Source organism: Clupea harengus, chromosome 14 (genome assembly GCF_900700415.2).
Source record: "Clupea harengus chromosome 14, Ch_v2.0.2, whole genome shotgun sequence".
NCBI classification, from domain to species: Eukaryota; Metazoa; Chordata; class Actinopteri; order Clupeiformes; family Clupeidae; genus Clupea; species Clupea harengus.
In genome coordinates, this window is record NC_045165.1 from 15,724,317 (window position 1) to 15,743,712 (window position 19,396).

Here is a 19,396-nt window from a genome sequence, read left to right on the forward strand (position 1 = left end):
CCTGGTGGTTCTTTGAGGACGAGATCCCATGTGCGTCTTCAGCCAGTTCTGGCAAGACATGGCAACGTCTCCATCCCACGGCCCCGTCAGACGCCCACAGCCCAGTCAGACGGCTCCCGCAATCTTTCACACACAGCAGCATTAGCCAGTCGTGGCCTCACTCCCAACACTCCCACACTGGGCTCTGCTCTTTTTTTTTTCTCTCCCTCTCTCTGTCACTTTTTCTGTGTGTCTGTCTGTATTTTTCTCTCTCTCTCTCTCTCTCTCTGTGACTGTATTTCTGTCACTTCCTCTCTCTCTCTCTCTCTCTCTCCCTCTCTGTCCCCGCCATCATGCATACTCAGGAGTGGGGGTCACACACCTTTTGTGTATTTGAGTGCTGCAAAGTCAAATATTTACAGGCTCCTGCCTGTTTGCCATGTGAGGGCATGTTGTTTGTTTTAGAGGCGCTTTCAGTATAAGGTAAGCCTTGCCGTCTATGCTAATGTTGACTCACACGCATGTGACTGAAAAGTGATGTCACTGACGGTGTGTGTGTGTGTGCGTGCGTGCGCATTTGTGTTCCCATGTGTATGGGCACATCTGTGTGTGTGTGTGTGTTGTGTTCCCGTCACCTCCTGCAGGCCTCCCTGACCTCCGGTCGTGACTACGAGAGCCTGGTGCTGATGAGGATGCGCCAGGCAGCAGAGCGACAGAGACTCATCGATGAAATGCAGAAGGAAGACGACGACGACGAGGAGGCAGCGGCCACCAGTACCAAAGCCAAGGCAAAAGCCTGACCTTAACACTGGATCCCATTGGGCCCCTTGGGACATAAACCAGTATCAGGGTGCTTGATTGGTCAATTGGAGTCTTGCTCCAATCAGTACGAGCGGTGATTTTGTTTGGAGAAGATGTTTGGACGTGGCAAATTGTTCAGTAAATATTGTGAGACTGGGATCTCCATTGCTTTAGTTTCATAAAGCCATGTTGCTCAGTTTATGGACAATTTAAATGTGTATTTTTATTGTAATTTAGGTTGTGGGAATGGAATAAATGTTTTTTTTTTATTTCTAGAAGTGTCTGTGCTGTGTTTTTCTGACTCGTGATTATACACTGTGTGCACAATTATTAGGCAAGTTGTATTTTTGAGGATTCCTTTTATTATTGAACAAATACAGTGCTCTCTGTCAATCCAAAATGTCAATAAACCTCAAACCTGAATATTATAGAAAGTAAAAGTGAGGTTTTTAGGAGAATATCTATGTGCACAATTATTGGGCAACTATTAGTGTGCAGAATTATTATGCAACTAAATGAAAAACGAATTTTTTTCCCATCTCACTTGTTTATTTCCATCTGTTAAAGTGAGAATAATAAACAAACAACTCAAAATTTACAAAAAAATAACATTTCTGTCTTTTCAAAAAAAAAATCAGTGACCAAGTTAGCCACCCTTCATTTCAATAACAGTAATAAGCCTTCCATTCATGGAGTCTGTCAGTTTCTTGATCTGTTGACGATCAACATTTTGTGCAGCAGTAACCACAGCCTCCCAGACACTGTTCAGAGAGGTGTACTGTTTTCCTTCACTGTAAATCTCCTGTTTAAGAAGGCTCCACAAGTTCTCAATAGGGTTTAGGTCAGCTGAGGAAGGGGGCCATGTCATTATTATTTCATCGTTAAGGCCTTTACTGGCTAGCCACGCAGTGGAGTACTTTGATGCATGTGATGGAGCATTGTCCTGAATAAAAATCATGGTCTTCTTGAAAGATTCAGACTTTTTCCTGTACCACTGCTTGAAGAAAGTGTCTTCTAAAAACTGGCAGTAGGTTTGGGAGTTAATTTTGAGTCCATGTTCAACCTGAAAAGGTCCAACTAGCTCATCTTTAATAATACCAGCCTATACCAGTACCCCACCTCTACCTTGCTGGCTTCTGAGTCGAAGTGGAGCTCTGTGCCCGTTACTGATCCAGCCACGGGCCCATCCATCTGGTCCGTCAAGAGTCACTCTCATCTCATCAGTCCATAAAACCTTTGAAAAATCTGTCTTCAGATAGTTCTTGGCCCAGTCTTGATGTTTCAACTTATGTGTCTTGTTCAGTGGTGGTCGGGTTTAAGCCTTCCTTTCCTTAGCCATGTCTCTGAGCACTGAACACCTTGTACTTCTGGGCACTCCAGGTAGGTTGCAGCTCTGGAATATGACAGCACTGGAGGATAATGTGTTCCTGGTAGCTTCACGTTTGATTCTTCTCAAATCTTTGGCAGTTAATTTGCGTCTTTTTTTCTCAACATGTTTCTTGTGACCCTGTTGACTATTTGCAACAAAACATTTGATGGTTCTGTGATCACGCCCCAATATCTTAGCAATTTCAAGAGTGCTGTATCTCTCTGAAAGACATTTTACAATTTTGGACTTTTCAGAGTCAGTTAAATGTCTTTTTTTGCCCATTTTGCCTGAGCAAAAGAAGCTGCATAATAATTATACACACCTTGATATAGGCTGTTGATCCTCATTACACAAATACACATCACCTGATATGCTTAAATCCAATAAGCATTCAAGTTTATACAGCTTGGAGTTGGAAAATATGCATAAAAATGACGATATGGTCACTTGCCTAATAATTGTGCACACAGTGTAGTAGGTGACACCGTCGGGTTGTCTTTAGCCTAGCATCTACAATTGCTTGCCCTAAAAAGGAAGAGAGGTTTAGAAAAAACAAACAAACAAACAAACATTAAACCAACATGATGGGATTTTTATGCAAAACAATATTTGGAAATAATGGAGCAATGTGTTTACACACCAATGCCAAATACACCCCAAACACACAGCAGTGTGTTTATCCCCTCCAGCAAAAAAAACTTGGGACTTAGCTTGAAAAATATGGAAAAACAGCAACAACAGTATTCACATGCATCTCCAAAATATGCTCCATCCTCCCAGTACCCAAACCACTGACCTTGTCCCTTTTGGAAAACTGTTTTTGTGAAGAAATCCTCTCAGCCCCATTGTTTAATCTTCAGTTCCAGCTCTAGGCCCACTAAACGTGGTGCTGTCACTGTGGGGTAGGGTAAATATGGGTCTTACAGGACCAGAGTTTGTCTACACAATGAAAACTGGGCATGGCCCAAACCCGCTTCACTGAGCTTGTGGTGGGTATGGTGATTGCTCTCAGATTCCTGGATGTCAAAGGCTGCCAGTCTGAAATTGCAGTGACTGTCGTAGGCAACGTCAAGACGGCATGGTATTGAAAGTATGGCAGATTTATCTTGTGCTCTTAAACCTCAGTCGTTGTGGTAATGACCGTAAAATTGTCTTCTCATATAAATGTAAACAATGTTTTCTTGATAGCGTTGTAAATTTCAGCGGATGACCTGAACATAAGTACTCAAGTACTGAAAGTCTTGAACCTTCACAGGAATGGGCATAGCTGGAGTATTGACAACAAACCTGCCCTCTCCATTCTCCCATCCTTCCCCTCCCTCCTGCCTCAACCAGCCAATCATGTACTTCCACAAATTTGACAGACATGCTTGTTGCCTAATCCCTGACGTCTGGACCAATGCCTGAGTCTGATTGCTTACAGGTTGAGGCTCATTAACAAACTTCAGGTTATATTCTCATAATGCTATCCATGCTATTGAATGAGCCTGGTCCATGGCAGTCTATGGAGGCAAATGGACATGTTAAGATAAGCTTTCTGGGAGGACAAAGTAGAAAAGAAAGAAAGAAATATGTTTTTGGCTCATGTAAGAGGAAATGCTAAACTTGTTCATGATCCAAATTTTTGATTATCCAAAACAGTCCTTTTTACGCATCACCGAAGATGACATGAACCCAAATGGCGGGAGACCTCTGTGACCGTTTCACTGTTGTCCAGTTGTACTATTCTGTGGGGTCTTGCACATAATATCTGTCATGAGCTATTGATAACATCTGTGCTATTAGAAGCACTAGCAGATAATGGCTAGTGTTTTAATTAATTCACAACTGTCAAAAATATTGTGCCAGGGAGACTACAATCACGTCAGTAATTTATGGCACCCTTGAATAAATGATTGGTATGATGGACAGATGTACTATAGTGGTCCAACAAGAGATGATATCAATTGGTTACAACCCTTGCTTGAACAGTTTTGGACCCTGGTCTCTCTGCAGATTCTCTTGGAACCACATTGGGGTCCTTTAGATCCGGTGGGGACAGCTGAAGTGTTTTGTAACATCTCCCTGTGAGCCGTCTACAAAACATAACAGAATGATTATGGTGTCCCCCAGAGCGGTATGCCGTAATAGTGTCTCTATCCATGGGTCTGTGGGCCCATTTCCTGCTGTCATTAAGCTACTTAGGCGCCCAAGTAATCGCCCGATCCAAAAACCCCAAGTGATCCATCTCGTTGGTGCTTTCCCAGCTGCCACACAACTGCGTTACACAACGCCGGGTTGTGGCAGGAAGACGCCGGCCCCTTCTCTTCTTTCGCCCTGTACTCCTTTCCTCCTCCCTCGCTCCCATTCTTCCTCTCTCTTTCTCTCTTTGGGTAACACTGCCTCCATCACATGGTTCTGTTTACACACTCCTCTAACCTCCCTGGAAAACAGGCAAAAATTGTAACAAAAAAAAAAAAAAGTTTTAACGCACAAAGTCTGGTCAAATTACAACACAGGAAATATAATTACAGCTCCAGATCTCTAGGAGAACACATACTGCAGAGAGCCAGGATAGCAGAGACTCAAGCTAGCAGAGCGACAGTCTAGCAGGGAGCGAGGCTAGCAGAGTGACAGACCAGCAGAGAACCAGACCACATTACCTACAAAACCCTAAGGGAACATTCAGGACATTGCCTGAAAACCTTCTGCCCCTCCATCATTTTCTTTCCCCTATCTCCACTCTTGTCTGTCATACATGCTCTGTCACACACATACACGCTGACTGATTTCCGTCGGTGGTTGTGTTAGAGTCAAAGAGGTTTATGCAAACCTGCATCCTCCCAACCCAAACTGTGGATATATTTAAAAAACACCACTCTGGCTCTTTGATGTTCAAGTTATGAAAACAGAGGCCAAGTCACGGTGCTTGTGGAGTTTGTGCGCAGTAGCCTGGCCAAGGGCAGTTCCTCTTCCCCAGTTGCTGGCAAGCCAGGAGCTACAAATGAGTATGAGGTCATCAAACCACCCAGGGAGATACTTGGAGCGTGCACACACACACACACACAAACAAACAAATACACACCCACTCTCATGGGATATCTGATACTGAAGGCTGTGTGCTGTGTATTGGCAACATGCAGGTACACTGAGCAACGTTCAACGTCCGGTGCAGTGAGCGCTGGCCAACCACCTGCACTGCTCCGATTTTTTGGAAGAAGTGATGGAGGAAGTACTTTTCGTTTTTCTCCAAGAACGGAGACATGTGGCTGTAACATGTTCTGTTCAGTGTGACTCCCGGACCAGGGCAAGCCCTCACATGCTGTTGACTTCTGGTTCCAGGGCCTGGAGGTTTACTGCCCATGTTCTTTTAGGATAAGGGCTTAGTGAAATGTATAGAAACTGGTCATCGGACAAACATATGTAGGCTTGCGTTTTTGAGGAGCAAAAGGCATTTCTGTTCAATATGTAAGCATGAAATATTATTGTCTCTTATGAACTACGACCAGGCCTGTCTTTCTCTTGTCTATGCTACTTGAGTTCCACAGCCCAAAACTTCTCATGCTTTTCTTTCCACTTACAATGCAAAGCTGCAGCTAAATCTGACAGGAGTAAATGCTAAGTAACTGGCTGTAATGGCATTTTGGTGAATGCTAATCACTACAGTGACATGTTTTCCAACAGACACAAAGAACAAGACTACTTCTGTGTGAGTGTTGTTTAAACAGTATGGCTTTAGGAAGATGGTTTCAATTGCTGTTCCGAACTGCCACAAACTATATCATTACTCCTGTCATCATTGCTGATTTTCCTATCATAAGATGCCTGAAGCTTTTGACTTTTGTCATCTCCATCCCTTCACATCCATGTTTCTTTTTTTTAATTGGCTTTAGCACTGACACAATGGAAGATGCTTTTGTTTAATGTAAGAAAAATAAGCAGAACTGGACCTCTTTATAACAATATTATTTTATTTCTGAATCTGTTTGCCAGTACCAGTACAATAAACAATGTACAAAATCTACTCCCTATAGTAAATCTATGCTTCAAGAAGAAGACTTAAAAATGTAAACTAACATGGCAGGATACAGCTTGTATTAACTACGTTCCTTGATTCCAAGTAGTAGTGCATTAAAAGGAATGATTAAAGATCAAAGCCAGGAAGCACAACTTTGTTGTTCTAACAGATACCCTCCTCTCCGCTTTGCACATTGTCATTCACAGATGAAACTGCAGAAATGATTCTCTAAGCATTATTAACAAGAGACACTGTGACCTTGTTGACCACTCAGACTGAATTTGCTACATCAGGATTGGGATCTTCAGGAATCTTTAAGAATGTTCTACATAACAATGATTTCCTGTAATTGATTTACTGTAATATAAATTATATCACCCGTACTCACTGTGTGTTCAATTGAATGGTTGTTTTTGTCTTTGTTTGGTATCCAGGCATTTGATTTTTTTTCTATATGTATGTAAATACATTTAACTAAGTAATCCCAGCTAATCATAACTTGAGATAAAAGGTATTTTACGACACTGAGTCACTGACTAAAAAAATATTTTCGACAACAATGTAGAAAAAGATAACATATAAAAGATGGACGACAAAATAATGACAGGAGCTTGGAACCACAGAGACAGGTAAAGTGCAGCCTGGGGCTCTGCGGTCATTCAATCGATCGTGTGGACCTGTGCACCTGAGAACAGTTGGCGTGTTTGTGTGTCTGTGTGTCTGTGTGTTTTGAGTGAGTGAGTGTATGTGTGTGTGTGGTCACATGGTCTCCTTGTGCAAGCACCAGACCAGGGTTTGGCCCACCCCTGTCATGGACACGACACGGTAGCCTAGCGTCTCCAGCTTGTCCAGAACCAACCGGGGAGGCTCATCCACGTGGTACTCTGAGCTATTAAACAAACACACACACACACACACACACACACACACAAATAAGCAGGTAGTTATGTTTCCTGTTAAACAAAAAAACACACACAAATAAGCAGGTAGTTAAGTTTCCTGTTAAACAAAAACACACACACACACACAAATAAGCAGGTAGTTATGTTTCCTGTTAAACAAAAACACACACACACACACACACACACACAAATAAGCAGGTAGTTATGTTTCCTGTTAAACAAAAACACACACACACAAATAAGCAGGTAGTTATGTTTCCTGTTAAACAAACATAGACAAACACACACACACACACACAAACAAGCAGGTAGTTACGTTTTCTGAAAATGTTATTAACTACTACCAATACTTGGCTGACCTCTGCCATTACCAGCAGAGGGCTATGTTTTGTTTGTGTGATACTTCTTTGCCATTTATCAAAGTCACAGTCCTATGGCAAACCGCAACTAGTCTACTGGCATTTGAATGAAATCATTAAATCCTATAGTGGGCTGTAAGGCATTTCAGTTGTTTTAACCCATTATTTGCAATTAAAGGTGGCAAATTCCTTCAAGAGAAATGAAACCACAGCAACCAGAGAATGTTGGAGATGCCAAATTCCGGGGAGGCAGACAATATAGGAACGGACAGTTAGCAGCTGGGCTAAGGATTTGGGGCTGTCATGTTGCTTTTGGCTCATTTTACTGAGCCAGACTGCTTCACACATACAAGTTGTTTCCCAGTATGGTTGTTTTCCTGGCTCCGAGGTAGGTCATTATTGCTGGATCAGCGTACTCATCTCCAACCATGGTTGGACCCGTCTCCTAAAACACACATGACAGTTACTTAGGCCAACAATCTGAAGACAGAATATGACTCAAAACAATCCACACTTTAATAGGCTAATTTCAGATGTCACTGCTACATTTAAAGTAGATATTTTCTCAGAGTGATTGATATTCTCAATTAAGAGTAGTTGCTCTATAAGAGCGGAATATTACTTTGACAATACACTGTTTAAAACAAAATAATCTGCAGAATGCATGGATATCCCGTTTCCTAGATGTAACTGCACAGGGATGCTCTTTATTCTGGCTGAGGCGTCATTCGAGAGAATCGACTGGTTGACAAAAACATTCTTCAACCAATTATGAGTTAAATGGAAAAGTTGGTCTATACGCCCAAACACATGGACACTACACAGTAACACAATGTGAATGTCACACGAGTTTCTTTGGAAGGCGGTAATAAATATTGCATAATTCTCCTGAATTTTTTGTTAACACCACATTTCTCTCAGTAGATGCATCTGCATACAGACAGATTCGATTTATGAACACCACAAAAAAGTTTTCCGATAATTCCCCATTTAAAGTGGGAACGGATGCTACACATGTGCAACAAGCATGTTTTCAATTAGCCAACACGATTCGACACAGTGTAGCCAACACGTCCACTGGCATGCTTAAATGTTACGTTTTAATTTCAAACTTTGCGAAACAAACGATGCACACCGGCACTGTAACGTTTTTAAACGTCTTAAAAATTCACAGCCTAGTTAGCGGCGCTTCCTAAGCATGTCAGTGACAGGTTTAATTGCGTCAGCATGTATGCGTCTAGTGAGAGCGGGTAGCGATACGCACCAGGCGAATCTGGGTACTGATGAGAACGTACGGCATCCTTAACCATTCAATTTCTGTGCCAGCTATCCCCCCGTGGAATGGTCAGTCAAGTGGCAGTTATTTTCCTTTAACGCGACTGTGTTTTCTCCAGGCTGTGCATACCCTGACAGATCCTGGGCGGAATGCGGAAACACCCATCGAGATGGACCAATCACCGGACGGCCACAGCATCTGTCAACACAACGGGCTCCTACGCACGCATGTTGTAGCACTATCCCAGTAGTAGTTTGTCACCGAAGTTGTTTAGCTGTTGTCCTTGCCCATGTGATGAGAGGGTTTAGTGTCAGAATTTTAATCTGATTCAGAATGAATCGTTAACCCCTTCCCCCCTTAACTCAACAGTTCTGTGTGGAGAGCTCATTGTAGAAACACACAGCGAACAGAGATGTTATCAAATCAAATGCACTTTGTGGCAGTCATGGTAAAGGCACCCCTTGGCGTTCAGCGGTCCGATGACTTGCCATGTCTACGGTTTCTCGGTCCGTCTCTGGTTTCTTCTTTAATGTTGTGGTTTGGAAAACGTACTGCACATTTGGAACCCACTGTGGTTTCTCCCGACGACACGAACGTGAGGCAATTTTGGATTTCACAGACACGCTCTACAACTAGAGCTTTGCTCGTTTTCTCAGCTCTGACGAGATCCTGAAAAATCTGAGTTATTTGAAGTGTAACAGTCATTATTTCTATGGTCACATCCAAGTAACAATCCATCTAGCTTACCTTTTGGCGCATTAATAATCATACAGTTAACTAAGAAAACTGAAGGTAGGCCCACTGTTTAGATGTATTGCATTTGCTTGTTGCATTTGTTTATAACATGTTATAACATTCAGAAAATCAGGTTTTTAGTGAAAGAATATGCTAACCACTTCATTCACATTGTTCTTTCTTCCACAGAGAGACAAAAATGGAGAATGCAATGGGGTCACATGACACCCACTTGCTTGCTTATCCACTGGCTCCTCTTACCCCACTCCCCCCTACATTATATTCAACATAGTGGTATACTGCTTTGCCATTTCATACTTAAATGGCAAAGTCACTACAGTGGATGCATAGTAACCTTTTGTGGCAGTGCTCTGTTTGATCAAGGTGTGATATGTCATCATGAGAGGCTTAACCATCAGAGCTCAACCTTAATTGTAATCACTGGGGCTTTTAATTTCCTTCTTGGAGATCTATCAATTTCCTCCTCAGAGGAATTCCTTATTATTCTTTATTCTGTATTAATCATTTTCATATGAGGTTTGTCTTCTGCGGCTGGTAGCGAAATTAAAGAAGCAAACCACATCCAAAACTGACTTGGATAAAAATCAGCAATATGGTTGTAACCACAGCAACGACTTGGCAACCTAGATCACTGTGGGTCCACATTGACCAAAAACACGACTAAGCTATCAACATGAATGCAGATTGGAGCCTATTGTTCACATGTGTGTGCCCGCATGAGTGTGTGTGTGTGTCTGTGTGTCTGTGTGTATGTGTGTGTTTGTGTGTGTGTCTGTGTGTGTCGGTGGGTGGCTGGGGGGTGACGTGTGTGCACACAGACTAGGGACATTTAAATGCAAGACAGATGGCGATGCCTCCGAAACAACACATCCCTGTGGTCATGTAGGACCACTGTCACCAGCCAGTGTCAAACTCCATCACGAATGTGATTGCAAGAGAGCATTGATAGGTTAAGTATTAGAAAGGTGTCAAGGTGTCTTTGGTTTAATCTGATATTTTATGAACATTTAATCTGCTGTAAAGGCAAACTCCAAAGCAGCACATCAGCAAGTAATTACAGACTGAAGTTAACCAGTGACAAGTGAAAATATCACAGAAGTCACGCCAACCGCCTGAAACAGTGCAACAACTGTCATTTGGTGAAAGTTGAAGTGTAATTAAAGGTGTTTATTAAAGGTAATGGAAAGTCTCCCTCTGATGACAGACACAGAGGAATGGCAGGAAATGGCTTAAAATTAGGATTTGTGTTTAAAGTTATTGGTGAGTTCCAATAATGAGTCCATTTCCTTTTTTGGGGGTGGGGTGGGGGTCAGTGTGTAAAGTACATCTACCTTCAGGAAACATAACAGGAAAGCAGAATGTAGCTGTTGATTAAGTCCAGTGACACATCTGTGAATCTCCCGCCAAAGGGGAATTAAACGTTACATGTGTCTGCTGCCTTTTCTGTTCCTGAAGCACCAGCAGCATCCTATGATTCCTGTGTCACTTCCTGCGCTTTTTACCTGCTGTGCATTATTGTGACCAGGGTCACGTACGTCTGACATATACGTCCAGGTGAGCGAGGGTCATGTCGAAGAGGAGGAGGAGAGGAAGGAGTTGGCTGTGGAGGCAAGTACTTCCTTTTCACTCCCCCCCCCCCCCCCCAGCCTGATGACAGCCTGAAGAGACGGAGTAGACAGAGATGATGATTGTTTTGAAAAATGAAAGGAAGTGGGTGGCTGTGTTGTGCGTTCTCCAAAGACAACTCCTCTTTTCTGCCAGACAGAACGAGAGAAATAGAACAACTGGGCTGTCTCTCGAGCAGGTTAAAATGTGCAATTGTCAGGGTACACTACAATACAGTATATGAGACAGAACATGGGAAAGTTAAGAGGATGAATTACTTGATCAATGACAAGCAAATTAAACAAAGGACACTGACATGAACAACAATGTTGTCTTTTTGAGGTTAACATTTGTTGGTTGATTTTAAATTCAAGTCAGCATATCACTGATCCATTATCAGTAGTGTATTCCACTTGGATGGAGATGCAAATGATTGCTATTTTAAGAGACCTTGGAATATCTAGAACTATTCTGATGATTTTCCACAATGACAAGTTAAAATCTCTTGTGCATAACAAAACTGTGCTGAAGGCTATGTCCACATGGATTTCTCGAGTGGGTGAGTGCTGTGGGACTGTTGCTGCTTTCCAAGAGTACCGTGAGAACAGAGCCAGGGTGAAAAGACAGACTTTTTTTTTTTTTTTTTTAAATATTGAGTTGGGATTTCAAATCAGTGTAGAGCTCAAGACCTTCCCGGTAGAAGGATCTGGAGGAATGACACTGAAGTACAGTGAGTGAGAGAGTGTGAACAGATATTAAGTGCAGAGAGAGAGAGAGAGAGAGAGAGAGAGAGAGAGAGAGAGATGGATGGATGGAGAAAAAGGGGCAGCAAACAAGATAATGCTTAAGGTGGTTGCTACGACCGAATAGAACGTTGCGCTTAATATATCCATGTGAAAACTTTGGAGAAAGAGAAAGAGTGGTTTGCTGATCTAGGATCAGTTCAGGCACGTTAAGGATGTGTTCCATGATTGTTCCAGTGTCTGTCAGACAGCTGGGGATTTTTCACTATCATAGCAATTTACTGTCTCTTCATCAGTCAGAACACTACAAAACCATGCTGCGAGTTTACATGATTAGCCATGTATCTTCCTGTATTTTCCTTCCAGTATCTCTATGTTCCCACTGTCTTGTGGTGAATGTGTGTATTCATATTATGATATTGTTGTGGGCATGCATTTGTGTGTTTGGTTTGGATATGCTCTTAATTGTGTGTGCATGTATTTATGTTTATGTGTGTGTGTGTGTGTGTGTGTGTGTGTGTGTGTGTGTGTGTGTGTGTGTGTGTGTGTGTGTGTGTGCATACTATACATATGCAGATGTCTGTGTGTGTGTGTGTGTGTGTGTGTGTGTGTGTGTGTGTGTGTGTGTGTGTGTGTGTGTGTGTGTGTGTGTGTGTAAAAGTATGTGTGTGTGTGTGTGTATAAGTATTTATGTGCACCTCCTGGACCTAACAGTGGCCCAGTGTGGAATCTGTTTGTACCTGGTATGCTGAGGGCCTCTGTGAGGTGCATTATCCTTGACCTCATTTCTCTCTCTAATTTTCCTAATTACTCTGGACAGCTTACATAAGGAGCCCCCCCCCCCCCCCCCCCCTCTGCTTCTTACACACACACACACACACACACACGCGCACACTCACACACACACACAGACACTCACACACACGCACACACTCACACCGGACAGACACTCACACACTGCCGTCTCTGATGGTATTTCCCTGTGGTTGCCGCCAGGAACTCAGAGGTGCTTACCTGTACACTGTCTTGGCTTTGGCTCCTCACACTGTTGGCTTTGATGCTAGACATCCCATCCAACTGTCTTCTGTTTGTCTCTGTTTTTGGCTGTCTTTTTCTGCATCTCTCTCTCTCTCTCTTCCTCTCTTCCTCTCTTTCTCTCTTTTTCTTTCTTTTTCTTTCAGTCATATTTGTTGTCTCTGTCTCATTATGTTTCTGTTTCTGGTCCTTCTCTCTCTCTTTCTCACAACACACACACACACACACACACACACACACACAGACAATCTTCGGCCAGGGAAACATCAACAGATGCACATTTGTGGTGAAAGCTCATTCCAAATTAGTGGCTAATGAGCTAGCATGGTGAAAGGCAGAAATACACTTATCCAGGCTGAGATGAAAGTGTCTGTGGTAATCAGATTCTGGAGAGTAGACCCATTCTGAGCTTGCGGGGTCATTTCTGTCTGAGGGCCGGGGTGTGGGGGTGTGGGGCGAGCTGGAGGGAAACAGCTGCGATGAGCACACTGCCACGTTCAGCACCAAAGCTCACATTTTAATCACCAGTTCAGGTCACATGATATGGCATGATGTAGAAGACAGACAGACAGACAGACAGACAGACAGACAGACAAACAGGCAAACAGGCAAACAACCACACACACACAGTCACAGACACACACGCTCTCTCTCTCTCTATTACACACACACACTCACAGTCACAATCCCTTCCTCCCTTATTTCTTAATTTATTGTATATTTTTTCACAAACACCCAGAGGCTTCCTCAGTGTGACCCAAGGTGACATTTACTTTGGCGACACCTCAAGTCCATTGTTGCCCAGCAGCTGAGCCCTGATTGGCTGCAGTCGGAGGCTTGCGCTTGCGTTTGTTTGGTGTGGTCCAGGGCCTGGGAGTTCTCTTCCCAGAGTTCCGAGCCATGGCCTTCCCACTTGCCCGGAGCGGGGCAAAGGCCCAGCCTGCATTCACATTGATTAATTATCAACAGTCTGCTGGCCCGAGGTGCCGTTGGATGCTTCTGCCAGTCGAGCAGAGAAAAGCAAAGCAAAGCAGAGCAGAGCAAAGCAGAGCAAAGCAGAGCAGAGCAGAGCAAAGCACGCACGTTTCACATCCGCTTGTATATGAGAGCCATGAAAGTTATGTGGATTTAACCGTTTGCTCCTATCTTCCCCCGCCAATACAACTGAAGGTATTTGTTTGCCCTCTCTCTCTCAGACAGGCACCTATCAAGCAGGAGGGGGGAAAAAAGGAAGAGAGCAAAAAAGCATTATAGCAAATCAGCATGTTTGTCTGAGGGGAGTGAGGGGGAAATGTGTTCCAAATCTAGGTCAAGTAATTATTTGGGAGTAAACATTTCCTTTTCATTCGTGGCTTTCGATGGCTAGGAAAAACAGATTAACATGCTTTTATTGGGAACACTTGTTGCTGCCGCAGTCAGAGAAGGTTCCAGGGTTACTGACCTGTAAAAATCTCTTCTCCTTTCGCAACTATTGTTTTCATTTGTCTATGACTTGAAAACAAAAGCAATCTGTGCAACATTTTTTTTCTGCCAAAGGATGCAACCGAAATCACAATGAAATGATGCAACAACCCCTCGGCGGCCACTGCATGACTGTTTGAAGTGCAAACAGGAAACCCTCCCAAAAGCACACACTAGTAGATCCTCAGAAACCTGACAACAGAACATCAAACAACTAACAGCAGTTCGAAGAAATCACTGCTTTCAGAATAAACAATAAAAATCGATAAAAAAATCACACTTATCAGGCATCACCCACATCACAGGGCAAGGGACCTAGGTGCCAAAGGCTCTCAGGCTTTCCGCCAGTCCCCCGGTGTCCACTTGCAGGAGGAACCCTTCAATTACAGCTGGCGGAAACGACCGAATGGACCGGTCTGCTGACAGGAGGAAATGCTCCGGGCTTGGGCTCTCAGTTCTGCATTGCAGCGTCGGACAGCAGCAAACAGCTGGAGCTGCTGGAGTTCATCTAAATATGTCATCACAAACAATCTTTTTTATTTCCAGTGCATATGCAAAGCTTACATATGGGTTTGTCAGCTGTCAGGCATTGTAATATTAATATTGTGTTGAACGTAATGGGAATTCAGCAATGAACACATGCATACAATGTGTATGTGTAAACTGAATGCATTTATGTACTTTTTATTACCTTGTGATTCACTATATGCTGCAGTGAATATTTTAAATAATCAATAAAGAATATTAATCAATTATTAGTATTTTTTATCGTTATAGCACCTTTCATACAACATATGTACGTAATTCAAAAGCAAAAACATATCTAATAAACATTCATTAAAACACGTATATATTGTGAATATGGCCTTTGGCCTGTAAAGTAAAAAAAATGACACATTGGTTTTGTAGCCTTGGTTGCCTTCAGCCGCACGTAGTTCTGAGGGGTTTGAGTTGAGGAGTAGCTAAGGAGAAGCCGTGCCATAGTTAATCACATGACTCTAAGGAAATGACCAGGGATTACATCATAGATTTTGATACATTGCAGCCTGCTGTTGTTGTTTATGAACACACTGGTAGAGTTAATCTGTTCTGTGTATGCTGTGCTGATAGGAAATGTTCTCACAAAACAATAAAACAAATGTACACGCACACACACACACACACACACACACACACACACACACACACAGTGACAGACACACACATTTATTCATTTACACAAACATGTCCTCACATGCACATTACACAAATTACACACATGATGCATTGCATCACCGGCCAGAATGATGTAGTTAAATGTGGAACAGGATACCACAAACATGGCTGTCAAGACAGCAGGCCCACAATAGGAAGCGGAACAGTCAACATCTATGTGTTGAGAGCGGCGTTCTCCCATGGATTCCAGCACTTGAGGTAATGTGTGTTGTTTCTCATTGACTGCGGCGGAGAAACAGCTGGGGTACTTCTGCCCCTCTGGACGCTGAGAACATTCCGGATGCGTTCGCCAGCTTGGAGGCTCGCAGCATTTAATCACGACAACACTAACAGCCTTCTCCCATGGCCGCTGACATCATTCAGGCAAAGGTTGCCGTGGTTATCACTTTTATGCTTTGATAGAGGTTAGGCTGCAGCCTTACGTAAACCACTGAAATATCTGTGAAGATTTGTAAACACTGAGAAAGAAAGGAGACCATTGGCAGTAGACATTTCCACAGTGGTCATCCATTTTTTAAGTGAGTGCAATAATATGTCCAAACTTTACAGCTTCTCCTTATTGTCGAGTAAAAATAACATTTAGCTGTAAATCAGTTTTGATACAGTTTTTAATCCAGACCCTAAGACTGAAAAGCTGTTTGGTAAAGTTGAAGAGAGATAAATATGACAAATGGTCTTTAAACTAGGCTGGTATGCGACGCCAAGTGAAGAGGGTAAATTTGTCTGGATGGATAATATGGAAGTCAATTACTTGACGATGATGTCATAGCGACTACTGGCACTAATAGGTTCCACATGTCCTCGGGGGTCCTGTAGAGCCCCTCCCCCTTCCCCTGCGGTCCCCTGCTCTCCCAGTCTTAAATTAAAAGCAGGGAAAAGAGACCCAGCTCAGGCAAGGGGCACAGAAGTAGGGTCTCTCAACCCCCAAGGACTCCCTGTCTGATTCATATCTTCATTTGATTAGCGTTTGCAGGACGTTGCATGAAGTGATAGAACAGATGGGGATCCTTTTGTTTTAATTCCTACAAGGATTCTTCAGTTGGTTCCCCCTACAGTCCCTGAAGAAATGGAGAGTTCTCTTATCTGCTATCCACATATGTTATCTCATGGTTTGAGCTCTAAATCCTCATTTTAGGGTCCATGTAGACTACAGATAGATGAGAAAAGTGTTCTGGCTAAATCCAGTAAAAAAAAAAAAAACATGTTTTGACAGTGCTTTGTATAGAACCACGTTCGTCCCAGTCAAGTGGTTCCTTTTTAGAATCTTCAGACCACAGAATTCCGTCCTCATGCTGTCCTTTCAAGTGCAGTCTTCAGCTTCAGGCTGCTTCTGTGGCTCGCATCTCCTGTCTTTGACTGTTACCCCTTGACCCAGTTTGACCACCACCCCGTCTCTCTCTCTCTCTCTCCGAAATAGGCTCATTCAGACAAAGTCAGACCTCGGGGGATGAGTCGTGCCTGTCGAGAGCACAGACTGACTCAGACGGTATTATGTCTCTGTGGGTTGCCTGTTTGCCGCGTCCTGCTCTCCTCGCTCTCCGCAAGAACAATCGCTGTACAGTCACCACACAGTCGCTCGCACGCAACTCTGTCGGCCATGTGGGGGCCTTCCTGAAGACGCTCTCGGGCCTAGGTATAAGTACGCTTCGCGGTTTCGCTTGTGTTCACGCTTGGCTCGGCCCATCGCGCTGTTTATTGTTTTCGTGTTGTGTCTGTGTGTCATTACCAACAATGTGCGGCTACACTTGAAAAGCCCCAAAACGGCACTGAGCAACGTGCACTGCGCTTTTCCACGAAATGAAAAAAATATGGAAATTCATAGCCTGTTTATGTTTTATGGCATGACACATATCACTGAGGACAGAGCAGGTCACACACACATTCTCTCCCCATGCAATATTGGCTTGATCAGAGTGCCAAGCCCGCCCCTCACCGACACTTATCTCACACAAAATCCGCAGACGTTTTACAAGCAAGAAGGGAGAAAATGACGTCCAACTCCCCACCTTTGACCTTAAAGTGTGAGAAGAGGAGAGTGAAGAGGAGAAGGAGGAGGAGGAGGAGGAGGAGGGGGAGGAAGGGTAAGCGTAAGTATATCCTCGGCTTTCATATTTCAGGCATTCCTGTCCTCCCCTCCCTGCCCGTTCTATCTCCCCTCATTCTCCCCTCACACTCCACTCATCTGGGTGGGAGGCCAGCCCGACTCCCAATCCTTCACACGACCTCAGCTAATATTAACATTCCACAGTGCCATCAATCTAAACAGAGCTGTCAGGGTCTCCTGTCTCCTGATCGCGGAGGCCTTTGGCTGAGTTTATAGGCTGGCTTTAGGAATCTCTCACGCAGACACATTGCATGTGACAGGAGACATGAGAGGAGTTTCGTCTCGGCAGTTAATTTAGGTCGGTGGAAAGAAAACATGTCTGCCTCCATCCTCCGCGCCTCCCTCTGGTGCTCGGAATCCCCAGGTGAGGCTGGAGAAAGGGTGAGAGGAACAGACTCATAGAGAAACACACACACACACACACACACATATATAAATATATATATATATATATATATATAGGTTACTTTTGAAATATAATAAGTAACAGATTACTAGTTATCCTGTTAGAAATGTTATAAGTAATGTAACTATTTTAATTACTTAATCAGTGTAATGTAACTTCTTACATTTGATCACTTTTGATCACTGATTAAAGCAGTGCAAATGCAAATGCAAAATGGAGCCTGTCTAGACAGCAAAAAGACGCAAAGCAACAGAATGAACGTTATATTCTACATATAAGCTTTTAAGGTTTATACCAAAAAGAATATATTCGGATGTAACTCCTTTGGAATCACCAACATTTTGATTAGTAACTGTAATTTAATTACATATTTTTTTCCTCAGTAACTGTAACGGATTGCAAGTACATTTATTTTGAAATTCAATAACATAGCTCAGTTACATGTAGCTAGTTACTCCCCAACCCAGAATGTTTGTATGTATGGGGCCAACTACACATACAAAAAGCATACAATGCATAAACAATACATATCCATGCTGAAAAAGATGTAAAACTGCATTTGAGTCTCTCTCTCTCTCTCTCTCTCTCTCGCTCTCTCTCGCTCTCTCTCACTCTTCCTCACACACACACACACACTCTGTTACAGATTCTTTCAGTTAGTTTGCATCACCCTAGGCTGAGAAGCTGCTTCTAATCGAGAAAGATGCCAGTTCAAGTTGAGCCACATTTGAACCATTTCCTCAGTCCCAGCTCCTAAATAGGAGAAGCACGTGCAGATCCAAGCAACCCACCTCAACCCTCTGCCTCTCTACTCTTTATGTAAAAAAGGAATAATGAATATGATAACCGCCCACCGATAACAGGACGGGAAAGGAAGGGTATCTAGATTCTCCGTCAACACATACAGTTTCTCCGTACAGATTCACCATAAGGAGGAGTTAGTAACTTTAAAACATAAAAACAAGACAAAGTGTAAATATTTCCACCTGTTGCTGTCACCAGTCTTAGACATCTCCTCTGGGGCAGCTCTGGGGCCTGCTGTCTGGTTCCTCTCTGCCTGTAAGTCATCAGTGTTTGTGGTTCATTTTTAGGTTAACAGACTGCAAATAGTGAGTTTATGGCAAGACTAACAAAGCTAAGCAAAATACAGTGTATCACCATCATAAAGACTTGGTGCAGCTAAAAAAAACGATATCTAAAGTGAACTTTATCAAATTCAAATTCATAAAAAGCTGTATTAATAATGTTCCACAGTATCTCCAAAGCATGTTGATTGAGGGGTAAGAATGTATATCATTCAGGGCACATCCAGTATACGGTTAGACTGTATATCATTCAGTGCACATCCAGTATACGGTAAGTTTGTTTTTCCTCTTAGCTTGGTCTTC

General features: G+C 43.1%; 2 protein-coding genes across 3 annotated transcripts in view; one reads left to right on the top strand and one right to left on the bottom strand.

The window, feature by feature from the left end:
- dnajc17 (DnaJ (Hsp40) homolog, subfamily C, member 17) overlaps window positions 1-1,378 on the top strand; it is a 50,488-nt gene extending 49,110 nt beyond the window's left edge. For both annotated transcript variants that reach the window (XM_031579947.1, XM_012836847.2), the window contains exon 11: window positions 624-1,378. In XM_031579947.1, coding sequence (XP_031435807.1) covers window positions 624-779 — 156 coding nt within the window. In that variant the 3' untranslated portion in view covers window positions 780-1,378. The remainder of the gene's footprint in view (window positions 1-623) is intronic.
- Window positions 1,379-6,081: 4,703 nt separating this feature from the next.
- gchfr (GTP cyclohydrolase I feedback regulator) lies at window positions 6,082-8,838 on the bottom strand. Its single transcript, XM_012836848.3, has 3 exons — window positions 8,672-8,838; window positions 7,758-7,852; window positions 6,082-7,035 (listed from the first exon to the last, which is right to left on the bottom strand). Exons 1-3 carry the CDS (start codon window positions 8,705-8,707, stop codon window positions 6,906-6,908), a joined length of 261 nt encoding a protein of 86 aa, XP_012692302.1. The 5' UTR covers window positions 8,708-8,838; the 3' UTR covers window positions 6,082-6,905.
- Between the last annotated feature and the right edge of the window lie 10,558 nt (window positions 8,839-19,396).

Excerpts from the sequence above, each read along its gene's own strand:
- gchfr (XM_012836848.3), bottom strand. The coding sequence starts at position 8,707 with ATGCCGTACGTTCTCATCAGTACCCAGATTCGCCTG. Across the intron at positions 7,853-8,671 it reads TCAGTACCCAGATTCGCCTG|GAGACGGGTCCAACCATGGT; the intron begins GTGCGTATCGCT and ends TGTGTGTTTTAG. Across the intron at positions 7,036-7,757 it reads ACCATACTGGGAAACAACTT|CTCAGAGTACCACGTGGATG; the intron begins GTATGTGTGAAG and ends TTTGTTTAATAG.